Source organism: Poecilia mexicana, unplaced genomic scaffold (genome assembly GCF_051168715.1).
Source record: "Poecilia mexicana isolate PSO_F unplaced genomic scaffold, ASM5116871v1 scaffold_6, whole genome shotgun sequence".
Taxonomy (NCBI): Eukaryota; Metazoa; Chordata; class Actinopteri; order Cyprinodontiformes; family Poeciliidae; genus Poecilia; species Poecilia mexicana.
This window is the reverse complement of record NW_028263375.1, coordinates 10784492-10807184: the sequence shown is the minus strand read 5'-3', so window position 1 is coordinate 10807184 and position 22693 is coordinate 10784492. Positions and strand designations below refer to the sequence as shown.

Sequence of the window (22693 nt, the reverse complement as noted above, 5' to 3'; positions counted from 1 at the left end):
TAAGGACTGGACTAGACGACTGATAGTTGTGTATGCCACATTGTCAAAGACAGTTGTTTACAGTCTCATTTGCAGTTTGCCAAGAACTTTGCAGAGGTCACAGAAAACATAGAAGAAGTTCCTTGACAAAGGAGAAAATGAACCAATTTGAATCGTTTTCATTTTTTGTGTGTGCTTCTTGTCCATTTTCTTTGTCCCAACTCCGGGTTTTAATCGCTAACAGCTTTCGTTCTTCTTCAGCATCTGTCGACGTTTGTAGTGGACAAGACAGAATCTATTGTCACGGTAGACGATGCTATCAAGAAACTGATTCTTCTGGACTCGAGGGATAAAATCTGGACACAGGAGATGCTGCTGCAGGTCACAGACAAGGCGGTCAGACTTCTTGATTGTGACACTCAGGTTTGTTCATATTCACACATTATGCTCTGCATATGTCTCTGTGTCTCTTAGATTTAAACAGATGTAGATGTTCTGCATCACTCCTTAAGCTACTATTTAAATGTAAAGTTATTTATACATTTCTGGAACTTTCTAGAAATTACATGTTGTTTAAAGTGTTTGTTTGAGTTGATGATTCTCATCTGGCAGGAAAGATTTCCAGAAATACCTCAGAAAAGTGTAAAGCACACCATATGAATCTACAATAATTATCATCTTCTTGAGATATTTTATTTTTCCTTACCTTTTTTTGTTTTTTGTTTACCATAATAATAATGGCATTCTGGTTGCTGTGCAGGAAGAACTGGAGAACTTCCCCCTCACCACAGTCCACCTCTGCCAGACGGTGCTGAATCAGACACGCTACCCGTCTGTGCTGCTGCTCATGTGTCAAGACAGGGACCAACACAAACCCGACATCCATTTCTTCCATTGTGACCAAGTGGAGGTGTGTGTGCCGGAGTGTGTTTTTTCTTCCAAGACTTGAAGTGTGTTGTTAGTTACCTGCCCTAGAATGCCTTTGTTTAAAAATATATTCAGCTATTTTTATTGGTTGTTTTGGTCAGATTTGACTTGCATGTATAAGCAATTAATGCATTTTTTTTCTATCTCTATTATATGTTTTTAACTTATTGTAGACAAATAATCACATTTTAAAAGACAAAGTAATTAACTATAATTTTAAACACATTAAAATTACAATTAAATGTTAAAGTCCAGTTAAAGTGATGCTTTAGAAATTGGAATGGAGCTTTTGGACCCAAAGCAACATATCTGCAGCGTTTAGTTTCTTTGTTTTGTTTAAATACTGGAACAATACAGCCTGCATCAGCAGCGGTAAAACAAATGGTTGTTATGGAGACTAGATATCAGATCTTTACCAGGCCTGGTGATATTGTAAATTAGAGCAGGGTAAAAATAAAAGCACATTTCTACCATCTTGAAACAGCTCCAATCCCAATAAATTAATGCAAAATATATTATTACAGTCTCTTTCCTTCTGGCCAAGAAAAGGAAAGAGATTCTTCTTTCCTTGTGTTTAAACTGATTCTGATTTTATATTCAAGAATACAAACTCTGTTTTACTTCAAGATGATATAAATATAAATATTTTATGATCACATTTGGTAACACTTTATTTGAAGGGGGTTGAATAAGACTGACATGACACTGTCATAAACATGACATAACATGTCATGAACATGACTAAGCCTTCATGAATATTTATGACTGTTGTCATAAAGTGTCATTCAGTAAATTATGACACTTTTAATACAAAGTTGACATTATTCAAAATGTCTTTGTTATGACAACTTGACATTAACCAAGAAATCATTACTGATATAAATTTGTTATAAAAGTATTACTGATTGCACTTTAAAAATTAAGTAACTTTGTGTTATTAAAGTAAAGTTTAAACAGTAATGATTTCCTGGTTAATGTCAAGTTTTCATAACAAAGACATTTTGAATAATGTCAACTTTGTATTAAAAGTGTCATAATTTACTGAATGACACTTTATGACAACAGTCATAAATATTCATGAAGGCTTATTCATGTTCATGACAGGTGTTATGTCATGTTTATGAAAGTGTCATGACAGTCTTATTCAACCCCCTTCAAATAAAGTGTTACCTCACATTTGGCCCATAAAAAAACCTCCAGCTTCCATGATAGAAGTAGTAAATTAAAATCACACTGGTAAGAAACAAATTCACTTATCATTATTTATGCATCAAAATAATGATAATTGTTTTCTAGATATATTCATCAGTTTGTTTTTATTTACAGTAAATACTATTTCAAGTCACAGATTATTGCTGCATACTGTTTGTGTGAAAGAGCTTCTGCAAATCCATTCAAAGTCACTGTTAAAAAAAAAGAAAAGAAGTTTAGATGTAATTTTAAAACTACTCATCTAGAACTGTGATTTTTAAAAACATTTCTTTTCTTCCCTCTGTCTCCTCATCCAGGCTGAGATGGTTCACGCAGACATAGACAGTGCTCTTGGCGACAACAAACATGGGAAAAAAATGAGGCTGGAAACCCTCAAGTGAGAACAATGGTGTACACAAACACATACATATGTATTTATTTTACTGGTTACCTCTACTTTTGTGGCAGTAATGACTGCTAGTGACGCATTTTGCACCATTCTCCCTGTTCAGAGTGAACCAGGAAAAAATGAAGCGTCAGAGAGAAACCATCCTCCCTCCCTCGGCCCCCAGGGGCCCGCCACCTGTTGCAAACAGACGAGCGGCAGCCGCTGCACACACTCACAGTGAGAACGCACGCAGACTTATGCAGTCACGCAAACTCGCTCATTTCAGTAGCAGAACATAATTTTACCAGTTGTGGTTTTCGTATTTATTGCGATTAATGATAGTTTCTCCACTTGCAGGTCTGCACGATGCAGAGTCGCATGAAAAGCTGGCCCAGCGCATTGAGAAGGATGTGGTGAGCTTCTTTGATATCCACTGTGATGGTCATCATCGTCCTTCTCATGAGCTCATAACGACTACAGCATACATGTTTTTTTAAAATTATTATTATTATTATTATTATTATTATTATTATTATTATTATTATTCAGCAAATCCTCAACTGTGCCCTGGACGACATCGAGATCTTTGTGGCGCGGCTGCAGAAGGCAGCCGAGGCTTTTTATCAGCTCAATCAACGCAACAAGAGTAAGAAGAACAAGAAGAAAGGACCAGCAGGTCTGTCAACCTTTCTTCTTCTGCAGTGGCTCAATCAGCGTGACAATATGGACATATTGCTCACGTTGCGATGTGTGGTTCTCTTTGTGTCCTGTGTGCTCATCATTTTATCATATTTATGCATGTTTTGTCAACACTTTACCTGCTTCCATGTTTTATGGGGTGTTGGGTTTTGATTTTTACATTTGAAAGGTAGAAACTTTTCTAGATGAATCAAAGATTCGTTTGATCAAGTATGACAAGATCTTGCAGTATTAAAATATAACAATACTTCTCATCAAACTGTCTGTCTGGGAAGCTCTACTCAGCTGTTGTTAGTGTGTGAGGTATTTAGTTCAACGGGTGTTGTTATGACTAAAACTGCTGATCAGACTGGCTGACAGCACTCAGTGAAATAGGCATTGAAAAGCTCTCACTACTTTTAAAATGTCTGTATGGAGACATTTATGTTGCATGGTTAAAAAAAGAAACGGTGACAGCTTGCAGGATCAGCGTGGAAGCGCTGCTGGAATACTGTGACTGGTTAGAGAGGCTGAAGTTAGTACCTGCTTTGCAGCTTCAGATTCCTCCGTTGTCATTTAATCAAAAAAAAAAAAGAACAAAACAAGACAAACATGAAATGATATTGAAATCAGTATAATAAATAGCTAAAACTCTACAAAAGCATGTTCAAACAGTACTAACAGTGCAGAACAGCTGCATTTAACCAGATTTTCAAATTTATTCTTGTTTATTGATTCTTTGGTAGACTAAATACGTGCTGTTTTATTCCAGAGTATCTTTTCGACGTTTCTGTATCTTCAATGTAAACAACGAAAAGAAATGATGTGTGACTGGTAACGAGACATGAACGTCTTGGTCTGTTGGTACAAAAAAGCTTGGCCATGCAGCTCATCAGCATCATGCAAGGTTGTGCTGTGAAAAAGCATTCAGATGGCTGCATTTTTGACTCTCGCTGAATGTTTTTGAAGACCTAGCAAACAGATGGGAAGTGGTTCATTAAACATGAAAGGGAGTCTGAGATTTACAACCAGCTTGGAAACTCTTTGTAGTTGAGAATTTATGGAAAGCAATTCAATCTACAAAGATCCAACAACCAGCAAGTGGAAGAGAGACTTTCCTCCTTCACATCCATACTGGTAAAAATATTACGGCTAACTTGTAATTTTTCCTCTCCTCCCTAAATAATGACGCAACGGAAAAGTAAAATACTAGAGAAGCGCCAATTTACGAAGGCAGTCAACATTTATCTTAAACTCCCATTTTATATCCAACATCTCCTGCGTCATAAACTTTTTGTTCAACCAGCTGAGTCACTGGTTATGAAACTCTATAGGAGTTTTTCTTGCCCTGGTCAAGGTGAGCTGTTTATTACCTTCCTTCGGTGTATCACTTTAGCGATAAAATGTTCTGGAATAGATGAAAAAGAAACAAAAATCGAACATTTATGACTTTGGTGCTTTGCCAAGAAAGTGAAACCTGCGTCCTGTCTGCAGCAGGGGTGTGGAGCAGCTGGTAACCCTGGCCTCTGCGTGTGGTCACTGTTGTTGTTCTTGCTTACAGAGGGCATGCTGACCCTGCGGGCCAGGCCCCCCTCTGAAGCAGAGTTCATTGACAGCCTGCAGAAACTGAAGCTGGCCCTCAACCTCTTGGTGAGATATCAAAGCTTCTAACCTCCGCCGGTGAACGGCCGCTCTCTGGTCATCGACTCTCCAGTGATCGTTTGCCACTCTGCCCCCTGCAGGCCAAACTGAAGAAACATCTACAGAACCCAAGTGCTCCGGAGCTGGTTCATTTCCTGTTTGGACCTTTGGAGCTGGTAAGAGATAAAAACCATAACTTGTCTGAGTTTAATGTGGCCGAGGAAAGCCGTCTTTCTCTCACTGAGGGGCCTTCATGTTTTGGTTAAAATGAAACTTGGCTGAGCTGAGAGGCCACTGACAGAGTGCTCTTTAAATTCAGTTCATCGCTTGCATTTTTTTCACGTCAGATATTTGTGGTTTCTTTGGCTTCTTTCTTTCTTTTCTTTTTTTTTTTTTTACTCTGGCACCACACCCACTCTCGGTGCTCTGCTCAAACACTTAACCAACTTGAGTGACACGCATGGCTTTCAAAGCTGGAGTGTTCAGCCACTCCTTCGATACTGCAGGACAGAAAATGATTTGTGAACTCTTGAGATTTCTGTGATGTTTCTGAGGAAAGCTGACCTATTTTAGCTGCCTTCTACATTGCCCAAGCAGGTGTTTCTCTCCTGAAACTGTGCTGCAGCAGCTAACTGATTTTTATTCAGATTTTTTTTTTATGCGCTTCTTGTTTTTTTAATGCTGTTTATTAACTGCTTTATTGTTTTCACTGTTTCGTTTTATACAAGCTTAGGTTATATGATTAACTTTTCCACTCGAGAAATACAAAAGGTTTTCATACGATGTGAACACAACTGTATTTTATCGGGGTTTTGTGTGATAATTAACACAATAGAATAGCTGTTTTTAAAGGACACACAAATAAGAAAAGAAAGGTGAAAAGTGCTTTTTAGAACCATTATTTTTCGGCCATTCACGCTGTATTGTCTCTACCAGCTTCACATATCTTATAGACTAAAAATTTAGCTTTTTTTTTTTCCTTTTTAGACTAACTCAAGCTCAGTCAGATTGTATGGTGAGCATCTGTAAACAGATAATTTGAAGTCTAGCAACAGATTCTCCTTTTGATTTATTTCTGGACTTTAACCAGAATCTTTACTCTTGGCATCATTTGATCAGAATACCTTCCTTAACATGTTCATTAAGGTCAGATTTGTGGCATGCTCGACTAATTGTAGTAGTCCTCTCCCCTGAGCTGTGCATCTCTGCAGCTCCTCCAGAGTGACAGACATGTCTTGGCAGGTTTGCTGCTGTAACTTCACATGATAGTTGTATTTTTAATGAGCTGAAGTTGTCCACAAATAGACACTGTTTTCTGATTTGTGCAAGGCAAATGGTGATGTTGTATTAAGTGTAGGGGGTATTGGGGCAATAAATGATGAATACAAGTACATGCCAAACTTTCATTTGTAAAAGACAATGCAAAAAACATGTCATTTTTCTACCACTTCACTATTGCACTGAAAGTATTTTCGAAGTATTGCAAATGTCTAAAGGTCGTTAACATTTTTGCAAAGCACTCCACAATTTTGGGGTTGTTATACCATCTTTACCTGGAGAGTACCTTGGCATGATCTCCTCTGAGTAGTCAGAGGAGATAATGAGCACTACTCTTTCAGTCAGGTCCAACTGTGAACCTTTAAACCGTGTCCTCAGGTCCTGCAGACGTGTGGAAGTCCTGACCTGGTGCGCTCCGTCATCTCCCCTCATCTTTCGATGGATGCCGTCGACTTCCTGCGCGGACACCTCACCCCCAAAGAGATGAACATGTTTGAGCTGCTTGGTGACGGATGGACCAGACCCAGGTGTGTTTACATGTGGAGTGCTGCCGCTCCTGCTGCTGGCTTTGTCTGCTTATCATGTGAATCACATGGATCACTTTTAAACAACCTGTCATTCCTCCTCTTACAGGGCAGAGTGGCCCAGAGATCAGTGCGCGCCTCCTTATTACCCCAAGTTTCGAAATGGATGGGAGCCACCTGCAGAGTTTTTCTTGACGTCTCCGTGGGAAACCGAGGGACCACCCAGTCCACTTCCATCTCCCACAAGCCCTGACTACAGAAGACACTCATCTGACGATGTAAGATGCTTTTGTTTCCCTACGTCAGTTCAGATTTATTAAACGTATAGCTATGTCTTTAAACATCTATCTGTTTTCTTTGTTTTGTCATTTTTTTTTAGTATTACGTCAATCCTTCCCCACCAAATGGGGTGCACAGCAACCGTAAATATGCCAAAATCCGTTACAATTTTGTGGCGCGGAATCCCAACGAGCTGTCAGTGCTGCAGGATGAAGTCCTTGAGGTTGTGACACCACACTTTCCTGTTTTTTTTTACAGTTTCAATCGAGATGTTTATTTTTGCATCAGAACTGTGCCCTGTAAATGAAGCATTGTGGGATAATGCATCACGTCTACTCCAGCTTCCTGTGTTGTGGAGTGAGCTGTTGAATCTTTCTCGCAGGTGTTGGAAGACAACAAACAGTGGTGGAAACTACGGAATCACAGCGGCCAATCCGGCTACGTCCCATATAACATCCTGGATGTGGTACGGCTAGAAGAACCAGAAGATCCCTACCCGGTAACTTACCAACTCTGCATGTACAACGTTTACTGCAGTCCTGTCTGTTCAAGACACATTGAGAAACACTGCAAACTCGTACACATATCATCACTGTGGTTTCCTAAATACTTTGGCTCAGGCTTTGAGAGATGATGCAGAGGCTGCTACATCTATACCAGGGCAAGAAAAACACACTCTCCTTTCACTAAATGTTTTTGATATATAGAAAGTGTACATACCTCTGTGAAAATTACATTTCTGTTGAGTAAAAGATACAAGGTTTATTTCATAACCTCCATGTGAAATTTCATAATTATCCCAAATGATTCAACTGAAGAAAACAAACAAAAAAAACAAATATGGTGTCTTTACTCTGCAGAGACATGTTTGGAGTCATTTTTTACTAAATGTTAGTAGTTTCTCACGCCAAAATCTTAAGTATCTGCTTAGAAAAAAAATTCATCCCTGAGCATCACCGTAAGTGTAAATTTCCATCCAAACAAACAAAAATAATGATTTCATGGGAACAAAATTAAAGTTTTCCGGATGACTGGGCTTGGAGTTCAGAACTAAGTCTGAGAGAAAATCTGTAGGAATCTCCTGATGAAGGCTGGAGATAGATTTGGAGAATTTTTGTAAGGTAGAGCAAATATTGCTGAATGGCGATTTAAGACTCTTATAGGCCTAAAAAGAATGGAAAGACAGAGGATTCTTTAGTATCAGCTGCAAGCTGCTCTGTACAACTTTGTCAGCACTTCCTACGTAACATTCCAATTTGCGCTTCCTCCAGACGGCATGCACAACAAAGATCCTGCGTCAGCCCGTGCATGCAGCTCCTCTTCCTTGTTCAAAACACGCATTCACATATTTTGCTTCTGGCTTTCATTCAAAAATGAATCGGCCGGAGAAAGAGTAGGAAGCTGAACCGGTTTTTGTAATAACATTGTGGTTTCTCTGCGTCTGTGTGTGTGTGTGCGTGTGGGTGTGTGTGTGTGTGGCTGTGTGATTCCAGAGCGACTACAGGGGTTCGCCCACTGAACTTCTGCACAAGAGAGACAGTTTCAAAGGGGGAATACAGAAAGACAAAAGTGAGTCAACGCACACAGCAAAAACAACAAACCGAGAATGTTTAAACCAAACACTCGCTCTTACTTTCGTTTCTATCACCTTTCTGTTCTGCAGAGATGGACGAGGTTAATAACGAGCTACTGATGAAAATCACAGCAAACAAAAACCCGCCACCCAGAAAGATCCGGATAGAGCGCCCGGCGGCCCCACAGGTGCCATTAACTTCCCAGTCATCTCCAGAGCAGGTGACAAGGTGGCTCAATGCGAAAGCTTTCTCTAAACAGTAAGTTTGCTTCGTTGCACACGTCCTCTATTTGCTCACTTAAAAGCCCAACAGCAGTGATGCTTTTAGTGCTTTTGATTACTCTTTATAGTCATAAAATTCCTGCCCCCCCCAAACCATTTTTATGTTAGACTAATACTGCTGCACATTTGGAGGCAAGGTTTATAATCTATAACAACCCCAGCCCTCAAGGCTCACTACTCTGCATGTTTTAGATGTTTCTCTGCTTTAACACACCCGATTCAGATGACTTGCAGCTCAGCAAACGCCTGTTAATCAGCAATCAGTAGAAGCAGTGTGTGCTGAAGCTGGGAAATGCCTCAAACATGCGGGGTTGTGTGCCTTGAAGACCAGAGTTGGAAAAACACTGAGATATCATACATCGTTTTGTAAATCAGGTGAAACTGAGGCCGATTGTGCAAACCAGTCGGTTTTCTTATCTGTTATATTCCAGGTTATAATAATGCCAGTTTTCTGTTCTTACCTGTCAGCAGTGGCCCCCAGTGTCGGTCTTCTGCTGCTGTTGCACATCTGTTTCAATGTTTCACATGTTCTTTTTGAGAAGGCTTTCTGCATACCTTGTATGTAATGAGTGGTTATTTGAGATAATGTTACCTTTCTATCACCTGGAATCAGTCTCTGTATTCCCCTCTGACTGCTAACATCAACAAGGTATTTCATTCAGACAGCAACATACTGAACCCAATTATACAACAAGATCTACAATAGATTGTTTTTTTTTTCATGTGTTAGAATGGCCTAGTCAAAGTTCAGACCAAAATCTATTTCAGAATCTGCCAAACATTTTTAAATCCATGTCTCATTTTCCTTCCACTTCACAGTTTTGCACTAGTTTGTGTTGGTTGATTAGATAAAATCTTTTAAGTTTGCGATATAAAGGACAAAGATGAAAAGGCGTAATACCTTCCTAGGCTCTGTACATGGGAATGGAAGGATTCAGCAACAATAAACGGTAAAAATACGGTATATTCATGCGCAAGAACGTGAGAGATTAATTCATTTTTCAGATGACCTGAACTGCTCTCATTAGTCATAAAGGTGACATTACATCAACAATGACAGCAGCATTACATTTACATAATGTTAATCATTCAGTAGGTGTCTTTATCCAAGGTGGCTAACAAGTGAGTAACAAGATGCATCCACTTTAGGTGAGGCGTGTTGAATTGTCAGAGGAGTCAGAAGAACTGGCGTTCATGTCTGTTTTCAAGACTCTCTTCAAGACAGACAAGGATCTCCATCTTTCTGATGCTGAGGGCAGTCAGAAAAGATCATTTACTTTGAGTATGGACGACTGCACAGTCGCTTTAGAAGTCAGATCGCAATGAAATGAGCTGTGCAGCGCCTTCATGTTCTGCACCATCTGCACCTGTAATAATGCAGGTACTACAGAGTCATTAAGTGACTGTTCTTCAGTCATGTTTCGCAAGTTTTCAGAGTCGTTGATTGGGAGACGGTTGAAGAGGTAGCTTTTATGTGGCTATATTGTTAGGAAGAGATGACTCACAGATCAGGCACTGGAAGGCATAGCTGAAGGTGTAATTCCTTTTTAAATGTGGGAATATTCTAGAGGCATCCCCCCAGGGGCTGGAACAAACTCACTTCAGAGGAATCCACATGTTCCTTATGCCACTTCTGACACCAAGGCTTTTCCTGCTGCAACATGCCACACTGCCTAGAGAAGACTGTATCTGGTTCTTCACTGTGTAACCAGCAACGACGCGCCCTCTGTTAGGAGCAAAATCACTCTCAGAAATGCTACAGATGTGTCTCAAATGCTACTACAATAAACTGTCTTACTGTCCCTTCTGCAGGACTGTTGAATGTTTGGGAATCCTGACAGGAGCGCAGCTGTTTTCCCTGAACAAAGAGGAGCTGAAGGCCGTGTGCGGGGACGAAGGGGGCCGTGTCTTCAATCAGGTGTCTCTGCAGAAAGGACAGTTAGAGGTTGGCCACAATCCTCTGCATGCAACCTGCCTTTTTTTCTTGGAGTCTTTTTATTGATGTTGTGTGAAATCTTCATACTATACCTGGGCAAGTTGGGACAAAGTGTGCATTTAGAAATGTAGGAGCTGTCAACAGCTTTCAAACTGAAGGAAATAGTTTTAAATTAATACATGTTTAGTAGAGAAAATGAAGTCATTTTTTCCTGACAGGTGATTAAAATCAACTGCCTGACAGCACTTGTAAAGTCAAAGTTTCCAACATTGACACTCAAACTGAAAAAGAAAAGAAGAAAAAAGTCAAGAAGTTTAATAAAGTTAGATCACAATTTGACAAGAATTAAAATTAGGGTTGCTGTCAAAAAAAATCAAATGACAAATTTTTTGATGAAAAATAATCTAAACGAATAGGAATTCATTTTTTATTAAAGTGTGCAAAACTGACTTCAAATAAAAAACACATAGCCAACCATAACTTTGTTTGAAATTACAACCGTACTCTTTTTTGTTGTTGTTGTTGCTGGGTCCACTTATGCCCTGTTTTTTGAATATCCTGGCTGCTCTCAGGTTTTATTGCAAATAGACTGAAAATGAAATTGACAACACATGATCCAGTCTGGTGCCATTGTATTCTCAACTCTCACTCAAGATGGATCTGCAAATTTACTACTTTATTTTTCTTTTCTTTTTTTTTTACAACTCTTAAGTTGGACTCTGAACTGGTTTAAAATATTGTTTTGTATTTTATTATGGACATAAATTAAATTTTCAAAATAGGTTAGCTTCAACAGCAGACATCTTGATGACGCAGAAATCTGGTAAATCGTTTGTGCTGACGTTGCTTAGTGTTATCTTTTCCCAAAGGTTTTCCTTTGCTGCCACCTTCAGGAGAGTTACTGTAACAACAGTTCAGCAAACAGAACAGTCGGTTGTAACGTAAATAAGATGATAGACAACACATACAAATTTGAAAATGTTGAACAAAGCAAAGATCAGTGCTGGATTGGTAAAGTTGGCCTTTTTTAAAAAATAATTTAGTAACATAAACATCTAGAACTGTTTAAGAAGATAAAGCCTCTGCTCAACTTTTGGAGCTTTCTCATAAAACTGCAGCATTTTGCTCTCTAATGTAGCTGCTTTGTTCTGGCAATGCCTCAGAGAACAAAATGATACAAAGCATCAAATGTTCTTTCTCTCCAGAAGTACCAGGGAGACTCTGAGCTTCAGGAAATCATGACGCGAAGGAAGGAGAAGGTCGACTCCACAAGCACCGCCGACTGAACACGTGGAGCGCCACATGACCTCCTTTAGATGTTTTCCCTCCTCACAGCTTTCCCCAGTGCAGCAGCTTGCTAAATCAGCGAACATTTTCTTGTAATCCTCAGATAAAAAAAAAGAAACAAACCAGATTGAATACGCTCATTTTTAATTGCATATTTATTTTGTAAAATGTTAGATGTTTGTTATTCAAGTGTTTTCAAATTATGTTGCATTTTTCTCAATTGATAAAATTATCGAAGAAATTACCTGCTAAGAAGAGGAACTCGTGCACAGTTTTGTTGAATGTGCAGGGCATGCATGCAACATACGCGTGCATGAGAGGGCAGAGTCAGTGTATGTTCTTAATAATACTGTTTTATACTGTTTGCAGAATTTGCCTGTAAAAACCTAAAATCTTTGCAGTTGCTTTTTAAAATCAGTGCCAGGATGTTTGACATGTTTTCTATTGCATAGCCAATTATTTTCATGTTAATGCTAACGGGAAAAATAAAGCAAGCATACGTTTTGTTGTGTATGGCAGAAGTTTGTGTCTGGTCGGTAAACAAAAATCAGTGACAAGTATTAGAATAAATGCTCTTATTCTTGTTTTCTTGATGTTATTTGACATTTTGGCAACTTAACAAAGCAATATGCCTTTCTCAGTAATAGTGGGATCTTTTATGTGGCGCCCTCCAAATTTATCGGCGTACCTAAAATGGGTACAAACCTTTAAAATGAATTAATCTTTTATCGCTGAAGCATATTTTGGCGTTGGAAACTTTTTCTGCAGCTCATATTCCATGGACAAAGTCAGACATTAGTGTATGGTATTACCAGTCTTTTCATTTTGTTTCTATTTTTGTTTTGTTTCTATTTGGTTTACTTGTGGACAATGGAAACTGAGTTAATTATGACAGATCTGTCATAGTGTGAACAAGTAGCTGTTTTCTTGAGGCCGTTTTGTGATTTATTAAATGAAACGTGAATCTTCTCATAAAAGGAAAAAAAAAATAGAGAACAGAATGAAATGCCAAGGCAGCCATGCTGAGAAAATCACTGGTGAAAGAATGTAGTGAACGTCCCTGTACAATTTGTTATTGACAAGAAGTTAAGTTCTTATTGGATTAATATAATCAACTCTAAAGCATTCTCTCTACAATCTCTCTGTCACGGTTAAACTGTTTGTTTTCTCAGTGAAATCGTAGTGACCCAGTTAAGTAAAATACTGATGACAAAATCAACAACCTCAACACTCTGAACAACTTAAAAAAGTAACGTATAAGTTTGAAAACGAAGCCTCTGTTACTCCTTTAGGGCCTTGTAAATTTGACGCAGGTGACATTTTAAACAGCTATTAAGTGCTATCTATTATGGAATTTCTTTTCCTCAATGAGTTTTTTTTAAATTAGTGTTGAATTATGCTACAGTAAAAAATAGATTAGTCAATTTTAAGGGCTTTTGCACATCTTTTTATTATTTGTGTATGTTAGTGTCTATTGTAACCTGGTGTCTGTGATGTAAACTGCACAAAATGTTAAGAAGAATTAACTCTAAATTTGTGTTCTGGTATGAAAAATGACATGAAGATTCACAGAAAATGTTCTTGGTGTAAATATTTTTGATGATATAATTAAAGAATTTACCATTAATATTTTGCAACAGATTTTTATATACTGTTTTTTTTCCCACTTATTTAATAACACTGTCTTTATAACTCCAATGAACCAATGGCTTCGCTGGAAAAAGGTAAAACATATGCAATGCCCAGTTATGAGTTTCAAGGTATATTCTAAGTTTTAAAAGTTACCATCTTTACGTAAACTATAACTGATGTTTAGCGTTTTAGCAGCAGTTTCCATAACTTATTTTTGCTGTTTCCAGTCCAGATGAATTCCAGTTAAACGTTTTATTGTCTTCAGCATTATTTTTGGGGCATTTTCCTATGTTTCAAGTTACCATGGGTATTATTCTAACGTAACAAAAAACGATGCACTATTTGTTGTTGAAAGTCTTTAATGAGTCTGTCACATTTTATAATTTCACCTTTTAACACTGAATTACGGTTGATCCTCAAAAATCTAGCGTTCACTAAAAGATTAGAACAGTCTTTTACATTAAACACAGATCAGTCCAGTTTCGTCTATTAGATTCTCATATTATATGACAAACGTGAAAAAGCCAGCTAATCATTTATGGAGATATGCATCAAGCCACAGTTCCCCTGACGTTTTCAGCGACCTGAAAAAGAACAGAAAAACGTCAGTTGAGAGCCTGTGTTGTGTAACTGTTTAAAGAAAGACTAATGGCCTCAAAATAATGTAGTTAGTAACTCAAAAAATTAGCATTTTCCATGAATATGCAGTGTGACTGCTGTAAATACTTAGCTGTGAAAGATTCCAAAGTTTTCTGCAGAATTTTTCAGAAATTATGGGATGTTCCATTCATTTCAGTAGGGCCCAATATGATCACAAAACGCTGAACATCTCATACACCATAAAAGATGTCAACACCAAAAGACATAGCTGTAATATCCTTAGCAGTGGCTCTAGGTTATTACCTGACCACGTCAACCATTCCTCGCCACAAAGTTTTCGTCTCGTAAGGAATCCCGTGTTTCTCACACAGCTCGCGGACCTGCGGCGCCACCAGCTGGTAGTTGTGGCGCGGCATCCTGGGAAACAGACTTGAAAGAGAGAGGCAGGATAATGGACTCAGTTTTAGAGGTAAACTAAAAATGAAAAAAAATATATATTACATTCAGAAAACAAGTGAATATAATTTAAAATACTTATTTTTAACAAAGTACTGAATAGGATAAGCCTTTCTGAGCACAACACATTCTCTTTGTACTGTAAGTATCAAATCCATTCCTGGTCCAGAGGAGTAAATCAAGTACTTGTTACTTTAACTGGTTATTTTTTTTTTTTACTGACTCTTTTTTTTTTTCTTCATCAGTCTTTGGCTTTGTCCAAATTTCAGCACGTTGCAAAAATGCTCACGTGGTACAAGAAAGTCAGTCAAAGTCCAAGTTTAAATCCTTTGACTTACTGGTGCTCGATTTGAAAGTTGAGGTGTCCGCTGAACCAGTCGTTGAAGAAGGACTGCTCAATATTACAGGTGGCTTGCAACTGAAACAGAGAAAAAGAACGAAGAATCAACATGGAACCTTTTTACATTTTGTCAAGTTACAACCACAAACCTCAAAGTATTTTATTGTATGTAATAGACAGACGTAAAGCAGTGCACCATTTTTAAGTGGAATGTGAAATGATAGGCAGTTTTTAAAAAAAAATCTTTCCGCCGCAAAGTCTTAAAAGGTGTGAAGATATTCCGGTATTGATTTTTTATTTTTTTTTTTCCCCAAGTCTAACCATACTTTAAACCTTTCCACAGCTTTATCTGTGCCATGGTCCTTGGTTTTCATAGGGCTGCTTGTTCACCATTGTTTTCTTTACCAAACCTCAAATGCCTTCACAGAATATATGGAGATTAAATTTCGTACAGGTGGACTCTAAAAGAATGACACTTTTCAGATTTGTGACTGTGACAAAAATTGAACAACTATGCACTTCTTTCTGTTGGCCAGTCCCAATATAATACAGTGAACTTTAAAACACCTGAAAGGTACTTCATTTTTTTCATCTTTCACTTTGACGACAGGGCTGGGAACTATCACACACTGAATACTGTGCTGTAAAGTATTTATCAAACAAAATACAGTAAATAAAAAATAAAAAAAAATCTGTAGCAAATGTGTGTGACCTTGCAGGAATAAGATGTCAGAAAATGTATGATAAAATATTTCTTATTTTCAATTAAGATAAGCTGTTGGCTGTAATTTCCTCCTATGATAAGCAGTGCACACAAAGAGACTCTAATATTAGTTGATGGTAAAGCAGGTACCTGCATGGTCAGCCAGTCTTGGCGCCTCTCGTGATCGATCTCCTTTGGCAAGTGGCTCATCTGAGTCACCCACACAAACCAATGGCTTTCTAAAAACCTGCAGGTTTGAACATCAACACATTTCGATTCATTGTGTTCTGCTTGAGAGCAGAGTAAAAAAGCATGTGGCAAAGAATGCAGGCGGATTTATTAACAAAACCTTAATGCATATGCATAATCGAATCATGACTTTTCTTTTGTCCACTTTGTCTGTCTCTAAAACAAACCCAAACATGTTTGCACCCTTAATTAGACACATACATTTTTTAAAAGAAGCTATCGGAGTGTGCAACATTTTAAATCCTTCTCACCTGACGAACATCATGAGCGCCAGGGAGCCAAACACACCATACAGCGGAACAAAACAGTAGAAGTAACGAATGTAGTATGTGGAAGCCCAGGCCAGATCCTTCAAACAAACAGAAAAAGAAAATCATGTTGTTTATATGTTTCTTTACAAAGAAAATGAGTCACAACTTCCTTTTATGGGCATCTTACCACCCAGTCACGTCGAGTAAACATGGTCTTCATTATGTTGTAGTTGTAGAAAACTGGAATAAGCAGCGGTGGCGCCACTGAAAGAGATGAACGAGTTAGTTCTGGAACGATTTTAGACTTGCTCAGCTCTTTCCAAACGTCTTGAAGCAAGCATACCGAGAAAGAAGTACTGGTGTTGGTAGTTATAGGGGTAGTGTTTGATCTTTTTAATGCCGTACTGCAACAGAGCGAGGCACGGAGTTCAGTGAGCTATTAAGCTGCATTAGAGCTCAGGACGAATTAGAAATGCATTCCTTTTATTGAGCTACTTGCCTCCACTGGCTGCGTGTTCCCAAGCACAAAGATATCCATCATGTTGATGTCGGGATCCTTCTTGAAAACGTTCGGTTTGGCGTGGTGCTGGAAATGTCGGTGGTTCCACCAGTTGGCTGAAGCTCCCTAAAAAAAACAACAACAACAATAACAGTCAACTATTAGAGTACTCCAGACGGTAAACAGAATAAATCATGAGTTACCTTCAAGTGTCCAATTACAAACTTGTGGACCAGGTGATTCCATTTGGATTTCTTGAAGACAGAGAGGTGACCAAAGTCGTGCTGCAGCCATCCGGCCTGCGACTATTGGAAAGGATAAGTAGTTATTTCATCCATCTGAAGTTACTCGACGACAACAAGGACAGTTTAGTGCTGCTGAAAGTACTTGGGCGGTTGCGAGCAGCGCTGAACACAGCAGCGTCATCGTCCAGCTCGTGCCCAAGTGCGAGAGCAGCAGAAAGGCCAGGGCCTCCAGCAGCACGATGTGACACAGATGGAGGCAGAAGAATAAAGGCCGCGCTTGAAAAAGGCCTCTTTTCTCTGCCTGCTCTCGTAAACGATCAAACTCCTCAATGAGTTCTGCCTGCAAGCAGAGAAGTAGAACATATTTAAAGTTACTTTTATTATCAAATTTAATGTGACATGTGTGCAATCCTTTAATATTATAAATCTCAGTGAAACTTGAATGGAGGTATAAAGATCAAATGCTGCCCTCAAGAGCTGTTGCTCTACATGTTTTAGATTTGCCAGAATTAAGGGCTTAATTACTTCCTTAGTATGTCAGAGGCCCCTTAATGGGCCATTTATGTGAATCAGTTAGATTGACCCAGGAAACACTTAAAATATGCATGCATTCTTTAGAACAGGAGTTGAGCATCACAGTAGTTTAAAAGGTAACACTTTATTTGAAGGGGGGTGAATAAGACAGACATAACACCTGTCATGAACATGAATAAGCCTTCATGAATATTTATGACTGTTGTCATAAAGCGTCATTCGGTAAATTATGACACTTTTAATACAAAGTTGACATAATTCAAAATGTCTTTGTTATGACAACTTGACATTAACCAGGAAATCATTACTGATATAAATTTGTTATAAAAGAATTACTGATTGCACTTTAAAATTAGGTAACTTCATGTTATTAAAGGTAAAGTTTAAACAGTAATGATTTCTTGGTTACTGTCAAGTTGTCATAACAAAGACATTTTGAATAATGTCAACTTTGTATTAAAAGTGTCATAATTTACCGAATGACGGTTTATGACAACAGTCATAAATATTCATGTTTATTGATGTTTATGACGTGTGTTATGTCATGTTTATGAAAGTGTCATGACAGTCTTATTCAGCCCCCTTCAAATAAAGTGTTACCATATAAAATATCATTGAAATGTGAATTAATTCCAAAAAAATTCAATTCCAAAAGGGAAACTGTAATGATCCATTACACACAAGTGGATTGTTGTTAACAACCTCCCCAAGGAGGGCGTGTTACAAAATGGATTTGCCACAGAAGTTGGCTGTTCGTGGAGAGCTGCATGCAAGGATATTAAAATTAGTTATAGAAAACACTGCACAGGCAGCAGTGTGGCCTGTGTAGGCCACACTGGCCCCCTGCCACCTTTAAATGTAAAATCTTACACTTTTGTTTCCATCCTGGTTTGGCTCTGTCGCCACCAGCTCTCCAATCAGCAGAGGCTTCAGGAACTTCTGCACAAACTTTTGATCAGGATGAAAAGCAGCAAAAACTTCCTGTGAAGAGAAACATTTGACGCTTTAGGCATAAACCAAAGTAAAAACTGAGAAAAGTTGAGAGCTGTTAAAAAAATAAAATAAAATCACATATATGTTGGAGCAGCACAGCTGAGCCGAATCCAACAGAGGGCAACTTCACAACTAACAATGTCTAGTTGTAATGTTGCGGTCTAGGAGCAATGTGCTGACCATAACACGCAGAAAAAAAAGTCACTTTCTGCAGAACTGTTGTCATCTCTGGTAAAAATGTGGAAAATCCCAGTACCAAATTTATTGGCTTTTGTTTCACTTAATTTTCAGGTACTGAATGACCTTTAACAGGCACTCTACAACGGTTACTGTGGAAGATAATCAGAACCAAAGCATAACTGGTCCTCCACCATATCAGACAGTGGACATGAAGTGCTTTTTCACATGTTCATGATTTGTTTCTCACCACATTCACCTGCAAAGTTCATCAAACTCCACAAATTCACATCTGTGTAAAAGGTAGACATGTTTACCAAACAAGAGGTTAGGAAATAGATGGATAGCATCTCAGGCGTCATGGCGACAGGCTAATCCTATTGCTGCAGTTCCCAAAATATGGGATTTGGAGATTTTTTTTAAGGTTTTAAAGATAGCCTAATTCTTTTTGTATTAGACTGATAGTTTTCAATAATTTATACATTAATCCTGTCCATTTTTTTTGTGTTTTATTTTTATCAGTTGCAGTAATGTGCAGAGAGCTGCGCAAAAAAAGTCAACTTCATTCTTCATTTACAACCATAGGTTATGTACCATGTGCAAATGTGTGAACCAACTGGTGTAATCTTTTTCATTTCTATTTTTGTAGAGAAATTTGCATTATAGTAAAGTTAAAGAAAAAAAATTGCATCAAAAGATCCCAAATAAAAACTTCTAAGTTGTAATCTTACAGGTTTCCATGATAAGAAAATATTTTTTAAGTTCAAGGTTGGTTAGTAATGAAGCCAACAACAAGAGAACATAAAATCAATTCAGAAAAAGTTAATTAATGAATATATGTGAATATCCTTTTCCCAGAGGCATCCGGTATTAACCCAACAAAAACGAGGTCATTGGTAATCCAGCTAGCTCCAGCTGCTCCCAAATCCAGTATTTCCAATGTCAAATTTGAATCTTTTCGGAATCAAATGTTAATTCTGTTCATATATTTTTAATTTATTATAGTATTTGTGATAACAGATTAGAACGTTACATTTAGACATGTCAAACTGACATCTGGAGGCACAGAGACGTGCATTTAGAAGCGTGAAGTAATGTGTTTATCACAGATCATGTCCAGTTACACGTAGTGACTCCGTTCAAAGGTCACAGCGAAGTTCATTCTGCAATTTCAAATATTAACAACCTGCTTCTTAATGAAATATAACAGAAAAATCCAACTGCACAGTCTTATAAAGATGTCCAATGTATTCTTTATAGCTAGGTTACTTTAAATTTTAAGTTTTAATGAAGCAGTTTTTTTTTATGTTATTTTATTTTGCAATATCCACTACATGAAATACCAAAAATGCTATTTATAGTGCAGAAAGGTAAACGGTCAACGTGCAGTATGGGTAAAAGGTTTAAAAAAAATCAGACAAAACTTTGAACTCTTTAGTTTTTAAAAGTGATTCATATTAAGTAGATGAAAATCAGTGAGGAAGCCTGAAATGATGATAATATGTAGATAAGATAAGAATTAGTTTGATATACAGTTAGAAGGAAAGCTCTCAGTTAAACCTCACTTATATTTAAGTCCATGTAAGAATATATTCTCTGATATTGACCATATTTAGGCAACATTTAGCCTGAGCAACTTTGCACTTATAGGTTATGCATACCTCCAACATAAACAAAGTGTGCAAACCACACAGCAGTTACAAACTGAACCTTAAAGACTGATTTGTGTTTTCAGTTGCACCAAATGATGGGCTGAAATGCATGAAAACTGAAACTTCCCATAATTTTGAAGTAATGACTTTTAAATCAATAAAGTGTGGATTTCTTTTTTATCATTTATGGAGGTACAAAAAAAGGAATCTTCATACTTTCATAATGAAGTAGAATCCAGACAGACTAAGATAACTTCCTAATAGCAAAACATCAGCAACTGACATCCTGTCATTTGTATTTTAGCAATTTATCAACATCATAAATGGAAAACGCTGATATTTCCCTGCATGAAGAAAGCGTATTTTACCGTCGCATCCTCTCCGGCGTAATGTCCGATTACTCGGGACCCTCCTGGATGCCTTTTGACCCACTGGCTGATGTTATAAACCTTTCGGTTGACCACCAGCCACTGGTCGTTTCGGCTGCGGTGCTTCTGCACCTCCTCCCAGGTGTAAACACCTGCAGTCTTCCCGCTGCCTGGCTCTGCAGGCTCCGTCTGCTGACCTCCACCTCCCATCCTCCTCTCTGCTGCTGCTGTCCCTTCCTGGATTCACCTGCTCACAAGAGGACCAGTCTGCCCTCACAAACGGATGGAGGGGGGGAAACAAAACAAAAAAACATACAACCACAAATCTAATCAGGTGTAAAAAATTTCCACAATAGATCCCGCTAGCAGTGATGATGACGCATGCATTGTTCTGCTGAGCTAAACATAAACCATCTCAGATGATGCTTTCACTTTTGTTTGACAAATATGGCGGCGGTCAGGTGTATTACAACAAATATTTGTAACTTACAGCATCCAGATCCGGAGTGCTCTCCTCACACCCACAGAGCCCTTCACCTTCAGCGCCGTCCAGCTGCTTTATAAAAGCAGGAAGACGATCATAAAAGCCGACCAAGTTGGCAGTCCTCCCTGATAGGCCCTGTTCTCTCTCTCACTCCCCCCTCCCAACACGTCTCTTCGTCCCTTGCGAACTTCGAGCGGATCTTTCGAGGCTTTCTGACCAATCGGAGAAGAGCAGCTCTGGCTTGTTGGAGCGCTGCCTGTGCACCATGGGACGAGATGCTGCTGAGGCTGCGCCAACGTTAAGGAGCGGATCGGACCGGAGACGGTCAGCTGCAGAGACCCCCTTGAGGCCGAACCCTGGAAGTGCTGCTTGCTTAACACCGGAGTGAATTAAATAGGCCAGAGGTCATAACGGTCCATCCAGTCAGTGTTGCTGCAGCTCCAGCTGCTCCTGCGACCCATTATGGTTCACAAAGATTATGCAGACGGCGCAAAAATGGGTTGGGGATTATCTGAAGTAGTAACTATTAGAATAATGTAATGATTTATAATTTTTTCAATAAATGCAAATGTTTTACTTTTTCTGATTAGAATGGACAAGGAGTAGGCAGCTTCCCACAGACTGCTTGCACATATTTCTTAGAAAACAGGTTGCACAATGTGCAGATTACAAGTCCTCTCGTTTCTTAGCACCAGAGGCCCCCTGGCTGTTAAACAAATAAAATAACCCTAGCTAGGTTTTCTCTGTGTAGCCATTTTATGTCTTTCTATTAGCCTTTGTGCAGCAGATGGTGAATATAAAATGTTCCCTTATGATACACGGCCTTTGGACTTTTTCTCGTTTGGTTGAACTTCAATGTAATTTATTACTTTTATATGTGGTAGAACAATAAAAAGCAACTTTTATTTATGAAGTCAAATGGTTAATTTTTAAAAAATATTTCAAACATTCATGTTTACAGTATTGACTCAGTACTTACAACGAGCTACAACGTTTTGATGAGGTATGTCTCTACCAGCATTTGGGTGTTTGGGTTTTGATTATTTTCTTATTTTTTATATTCAGTTGGTCTGGCCATATTCAGTTAATTTCTCAGTGTTCATTATTGTTGGCATGAGTTAATTCATTGGCGATCTGGAAACTGAAAATTGCTCTACTTTTGCAGTAAATGTCCAACATCGCTTTCCTATCCCTGCTGAATTAAAGCGTTCCCACATCATGATGCTCACACCCCCATGTTTTCCAGTGGGGAAGACAGATCTAGAGTGATATCCAGTGTTATTTTTCCAGCAACACAAAAACATTCTTACTCCAACTACTCTATCCACAGCGAATAACTTTTATGAATGAAGAAGAACCTTGCTTTAAATAAAAATGCACCAAACACACACACACAATTTGGTAAAGTGAGACTTCTGGTTTGTACACAAGCTTTGTTGTTCTAATATTCTAATTTTCTATCTGCTGTGCCATTTGAGATCAACTGAATATTCAGTAAATTACCTTTTTCTAATAATATGCACAGCATGAGTTTTGGTTTCATTTTT

The 22693-nt window shown here is 38.4% G+C and overlaps 2 protein-coding genes across 5 annotated transcripts in view; one reads left to right on the top strand and one right to left on the bottom strand.

Annotated features, from left to right (window-relative positions):
• The window catches only part of eps8l2 (EPS8 signaling adaptor L2), a 30268-nt gene extending 16678 nt beyond the window's left edge, over positions 1 to 13590 (top strand). For both annotated transcript variants that reach the window (XM_014993839.2, XM_014993840.2), the window contains exons 5-20: positions 241 to 402; positions 740 to 889; positions 2415 to 2494; positions 2610 to 2722; positions 2843 to 2898; positions 3035 to 3161; positions 4725 to 4813; positions 4906 to 4980; positions 6461 to 6609; positions 6716 to 6884; positions 6986 to 7108; positions 7268 to 7384; positions 8379 to 8454; positions 8549 to 8717; positions 10553 to 10685; positions 11882 to 13590. In XM_014993839.2, coding sequence (XP_014849325.2) covers positions 241 to 402; positions 740 to 889; positions 2415 to 2494; positions 2610 to 2722; positions 2843 to 2898; positions 3035 to 3161; positions 4725 to 4813; positions 4906 to 4980; positions 6461 to 6609; positions 6716 to 6884; positions 6986 to 7108; positions 7268 to 7384; positions 8379 to 8454; positions 8549 to 8717; positions 10553 to 10685; positions 11882 to 11962 — 1869 coding nt within the window. In that variant the 3' untranslated portion in view covers positions 11963 to 13590. The remainder of the gene's footprint in view (positions 1 to 240; positions 403 to 739; positions 890 to 2414; positions 2495 to 2609; positions 2723 to 2842; positions 2899 to 3034; positions 3162 to 4724; positions 4814 to 4905; positions 4981 to 6460; positions 6610 to 6715; positions 6885 to 6985; positions 7109 to 7267; positions 7385 to 8378; positions 8455 to 8548; positions 8718 to 10552; positions 10686 to 11881) is intronic.
• A 346-nt stretch (positions 13591 to 13936) lies between these two features.
• Positions 13937 to 21473, bottom strand: LOC106921859 (acyl-CoA Delta-4 desaturase-like). Of its 3 annotated transcripts, none has more exons than XM_014993844.2 (13): positions 21153 to 21473; positions 20663 to 20934; positions 18343 to 18453; positions 17081 to 17278; positions 16897 to 16998; positions 16694 to 16819; positions 16538 to 16598; positions 16382 to 16458; positions 16195 to 16292; positions 15845 to 15941; positions 14990 to 15069; positions 14499 to 14624; positions 13937 to 14179 (listed from the first exon to the last, which is right to left on the bottom strand). In XM_014993844.2, exons 2-13 carry the CDS (start codon positions 20870 to 20872, stop codon positions 14128 to 14130), a joined length of 1338 nt encoding a protein of 445 aa, XP_014849330.1. In that variant the 5' UTR covers positions 20873 to 20934; positions 21153 to 21473; the 3' UTR covers positions 13937 to 14127. The 3 variants fall into 3 exon arrangements, with proteins under 3 accessions (XP_014849330.1, XP_014849329.1, XP_087862366.1); XM_014993843.2 differs by having other exon boundaries at positions 20663 to 20929; XM_088006240.1 differs by having other exon boundaries at positions 20663 to 20909.
• Between the last annotated feature and the right edge of the window lie 1220 nt (positions 21474 to 22693).